This window comes from Hibiscus syriacus, unplaced genomic scaffold (genome assembly GCF_006381635.1).
Source record: "Hibiscus syriacus cultivar Baekdansim isolate YM2019G1 unplaced genomic scaffold, ASM638163v2 tig00004899_pilon, whole genome shotgun sequence".
Lineage (NCBI taxonomy): Eukaryota > Viridiplantae > Streptophyta > Magnoliopsida > Malvales > Malvaceae > Hibiscus > Hibiscus syriacus.
The window spans coordinates 80,705-85,663 of record NW_024062034.1 but is presented as its reverse complement, the minus strand read 5'-3'; the positions used below and the strand labels follow the sequence as shown (position 1 = coordinate 85,663).

General features: G+C 35.1%; 1 protein-coding gene across 1 annotated transcript; it reads left to right on the top strand.

Moving 5' to 3' along the window:
- The first annotated feature begins 278 nt into the window (after positions 1-278).
- LOC120198849 lies at positions 279-4,666 on the top strand. The gene is made up of 8 exons (XM_039200096.1): positions 279-388; positions 772-835; positions 943-1,070; positions 1,423-2,048; positions 2,803-3,169; positions 3,673-3,751; positions 4,133-4,381; positions 4,479-4,666. The coding sequence occupies exons 1-7, from the start codon at positions 279-281 to the stop codon at positions 4,334-4,336; spliced, it is 1,578 nt and encodes a 525-aa protein (XP_039056027.1). The 3' UTR covers positions 4,337-4,381; positions 4,479-4,666.
- Positions 4,667-4,959: the final 293 nt, after the last annotated feature.

The window sequence follows — 4,959 nt, the reverse complement described above, 5'->3', positions numbered from 1 at the left end:
TCAATTTTGTAAAAAGATTATATAAATTTTATGAATTTAAATTTTTTAAATAAAATATATAAATTAATTATAATAGTATTATAGTAGAATTCAACTTGTTAAAAAACAAATATATAATAAGGTCAATTTAATAAAATATACATTCTAATAATCTTTTATTCATTTAACCAAATACTGTAATCTTGCATTACTGTTATACCAACCAAACACAAAATATAACATTTTCAGTAATTCTATTATTCGATAATATTTTATTCTCACTGATAATCATCCATTACATGAATCAAAAGCACCATAACATCAAAGGCATCAAAGCCACTAAGGGGGTGTTTGGATCAAAAAATGAAATCTACATTCTCATATTTGTTGGTCGGGAATCTCATTCTCTGTAATGTTTTATTATCAATAGTAGATTTTTTTGGCTATATTATCAGAAATGTCATTACCTCTATTTTCTTAGGTATTGTGGATTACCGACGTTTTAGACTAAAATGTCCTTAATTTTTTTTCTCTCAAAAATATCTTTATTCTGTCATTGAATAATAAAAAATCTCCGAAGTTAAATTATAAAATTTTTCCTTAAACTATTTTAGATTTACAAAAAAAAAATATATAATTAAAATTTTATATAGAATCGAATTTCAGCCTCTTCTCTTCGGCTTCCGCTAGTGTCGATCGTTGTTCTTTTGCTTCTGATGCTCATGACCGAGATTCTCTCGCTTCTTAATAACTTCTCTAATCGCTCAACTTTTTCTCATCTCTAATTTTCAGTGCGATAAGCAGAGCAAGCTATAACGGTGTACATTGTGATCGATCATTGTTGGCAAACTTGCATGTTTCTTCCTTACCTGTTATAAGTTTTTTTCTTTCTTTTTCGACTCTTTTGGAAAGGATAAAAAAGGAAACAAGTTTTTGAAATTGAAATGTGAATGTCTTTTGCAGCATTTGGCAGGACAAGAAAGTGGAGATCAGAATGAGAGTTCGAGTGGACCAGATTCAGGTCCAGATCTGAAAAAAGCTATAATTGTCCATAAGCACATTTCTCTCCAGAAAAGGAGGAAAAGCGAAAGGTACTTTCAATGTTTTCTTTCACTATTAGCTTCTTTTGAAAAAGTTAAAACTGAAATTACACCAAAAAAAGAAAACGATTAAGCCACACAAAAATTCAAATTCACTCACACTCATTGCCATTTTCCATTTGTTCGCCCCCTCCTTTATTCCCTTTCGGGATACTACGCTGTAAAAAAGAAGAAAACGATGCAGCTCACACAGAGGACGATACTCAATCAGAGATTCAGCAAGAAACTCGTTCTCCCTAGCTCTTAAAGGTACCCTTTTGTTTATTTAAAAAAAACTTGTATTTGCTTTAGCTTACTATATTTCGAAAAGAATAATTGCAAATTGTATAAATTAGAGTGTCAGGACTCAGGATAGAAGGACTAGATCTGACGCTTTGCTGAAGAATCCTGATAGGCGAAGACCGGCTTCATTAGATCTAAATAATGTCTCTGGTTTGTCTCCACGGTGGGGGGCTGTGAATAAAAACTCGGTGGTGACGCGGAAATTGGGTGCATTTCCTAGTCCTGGGACACCCAATTATCATCATCACTCGAGCTTTGGGATGCAGAAGGGTTGGAGTTCTGAGCGTGTTCCATTGCACAACAATGGTGGAAGTAGGCAGGGGAATACTGCTGGGTTGTTGGCTTTTAACAATGGAAGGACTTTGCCTTCAAAATGGGAAGATGCGGAGAGGTGGATTTGTAGTCCTATTTCTGTGGAAACTGGTGCAAGGCAATCTATTGTGGCTCCACAGAGAAGACCGAAATCAAAGAGTGTTCCACTTGGTCCTCCAGGGATTGCTCACTATTCTCTGTACTCTCCAGGGAATTTCATGGTCGGTTCTCCTTTTTCCGCTGGCGCAATTGCAGTTGATGGTTTGACAACTCATTCTCATTACCATGGTGGAGAATATGCTGTTCGGACTGAGCCTTGCATGGCCCGTTACCTTTTCGAGGTAAATGCCCATCTTTATCTAGCGAAATTTCTGGGTTAGATGTTGTTATGAGCTCTTGGCCTACATCAATTATCCCCGTAGGATGAGTGCCCTTCTAATTTTATGAGATCCACCATGAAAGTTTTTCTCCATTTGGATTGTCTTGTCATCCAAACTGATAATAGTAATATTGGTATAATTTTTGGAACGGCGAATAAAAAAATAAAAAACACAAAATTTATGTGAAAAACCTGAAAGGAAAAAATCATGGACAGAGGAGAAGAAATTTTTACTATGTCGAAAAATACAATATTTGTTACACTTTAACTATTGTTTTGATTGTAACTTCATGGCCTGATCTAAGAAGAAATTGGGTCATAACTCTAACAAATATTAAGAATGTATCCGGTGCATCATGTGTAAATTGGAACTTCATTTGGTCAACAATTTAATGCCCTTGTTAATAAATCTTAAAAAAAAAGTATGATTACTAATTACATAAGTCTTTGTGTAGAAACTGTTTAAACATTACATAATGTAGAAGTCCAGGCTGGTGGACATGAACAGAGTAGGTTTTTATTTCTCTACATTGGCCAAATTTATGGAACTTATAATCTTTCTCTTAATATCATAATCATTGAAATATCAATATAAACATTCTCTAAATCTAACCTTGATGTAATATCAAGAGATAGGTTGTCATCATCATGGTATTGAACTATGACCATTTACTTTATATTGTCATCATCATGGTATTGACTATGGCCACGTACTTTATATTCATCTTTCCAATTGTTTTTTCACCAAAGATGCAGAAGAAAATCTTGATGTCAAGGATGCAACCACTGACATTTCTCGAACTGTCTCTAGAAGAGACATGGCAACCCAAATGCGCCCACAGAGTAGTACCCACTCATCTCCCAAAGAAATGCCTTCTCTCTCGCCCTCCTCCTCATCGGCTCTGCCTATTATGGAACTGTCAAACATCCATTCCTCTAAATCAGAACTGAGAGATGTGCCGGTAGATGAAAGAGTCACCATGACTAGGTGGTCAAAGAAGCATAGCTCTCAAAACACTGGGAAGAGCACCGAAATTGTTGATGATTGGAGAACAAAAGCTGTTGATACTTGGACGACAACACGGGATGTGACAGAGACGGGAAAGAGCATTTCCAAGTACGTCTACTTTATCACTTTGCCTCTATTTCTTTCATATGATTATAATCAACAACTTTTGGAAGTGACAAAGTGCCTTCGGCTAAAGAGTAAACATCCTGTTGGTTCATTACTATAATCAAGCACTCAAAGATCCCGTCAGTAACATCATAAAATTTCCGATCAAACCTTTTTCTGTTCAACCCTGATCACATCACATTCTTTTTTGAATAATGCTTAATATAGTAAACACTATGAGGCTCATGTCAGTTTTCAGGTACTAGATTGGGTGGGATTTGCGTTATGTTACTTGATAGATCTTACCTAAGAAACTGCATTGAACTTATCACTTCAAATAAGTAAATAGTATAGCCTAGTTGGCTGAAAAGGTTTTCTGAAATGTTCATGTCAACTTCAATCTTCAGATATATATATGTATAAAAAACTGATCAATATGAGAGGACATTAATTTTTGTAACGCAAGTTTGATCAGATTCACATGCTAATTTCTTCATCTTTTGCAGGATCAAAAGAGAAGCCAAAATCACTGCATGGGAAAATCTGCAGAAGGCACAAGCTGAGGCAGCCATAAGGAAGTTAGATGTTTCTTTTCTCCTGAATAGCATTAATAACTGAAGTAACGTAAATAGATATTAAAGTCAATGATCAACCTTGATAAAGAAAAACCAAAATCATCTAGCAGTACAATTTAGTATTTCTTTCCTTTACTTCATTGTCTAGCTTGCTCATTTAGATGCTAATGTTATCATGTAACATCTTGATGATTTGGAACTGAGTAGAAAGTGTTAATTGTTCTGCAATTGTCGGAACTTTAGGTTTTTCTCTTTAATAGAATATATAGAACTACTAAAAAAGGAGACAATCATGACTGAAAACTTTGATAATTTGTGGTGAAAATGCAACAGCTTTAGCTTGACGAAAACTTTTTCTTCTTCATTACTGACAAAACAATGTATTTCTCAGATGAAGCTAGAAAAGAAGAGATCGTCATCAATGGATAAGATAATGAATAAGCTAAGATCAGCTCCGAAGAGGGCTCACGAAATGAGAAGTTCGATGCTGGCGAACCAGGCCCATCAGGCAAAGACCTCGCATATGGCTATATCTTTCAGGAGAACCCGCCAGATGGGTTCATTGAGTGGTTGCTTCAACTGCCATGCTATTTAATGCCTTAGCTATCAGTTACTGGTTCATTCAGACCAGAAATGCTGGGTAATTTCTGCTTGCAAGGGTGACTTGTTTTCATTTTTCCCCCTTTATTCTTTTTAAATAGATTGCTTAACTGGTTATGTTTCTTTTCTCTTACCAGTTTGAAGAACAAAGATCACTGGAGACAATGAATATTGTACAGGAAGCAACTATTACACCAACACAAAATTGGTGTCGCTACAGTTTTGATTGAATGAAGCACGGCTACCTCCATCAAATCAGTGCAAGACCCCAATTGTCATGTCCTGGGACGACTTCCATGGTTTCCTGAATGTTTGACTAATAAAATCATGTGTATCTAAATAAACCTTTCAAGCTTTTTTCAGTCTATTTCTTACTATGGCAGTTTGCCATGGGATGGAAATATCATTCATCTCATTTAAGTTTTTATTTCTCACTAGTAACAGTAATGATGGGATAGATGCCAAGCATTGCAAGTTTGTCTTTAGAAGTTCTGAATGACAATCTGTTTTGGATCTATATAATCTGATTTCTGTATACAATGTCTACAAAATATATCCTTCTACTACTTCAGATCTATATAAATTCTAAAAAGAATAGTTTCTTGTTATTTATCCTAA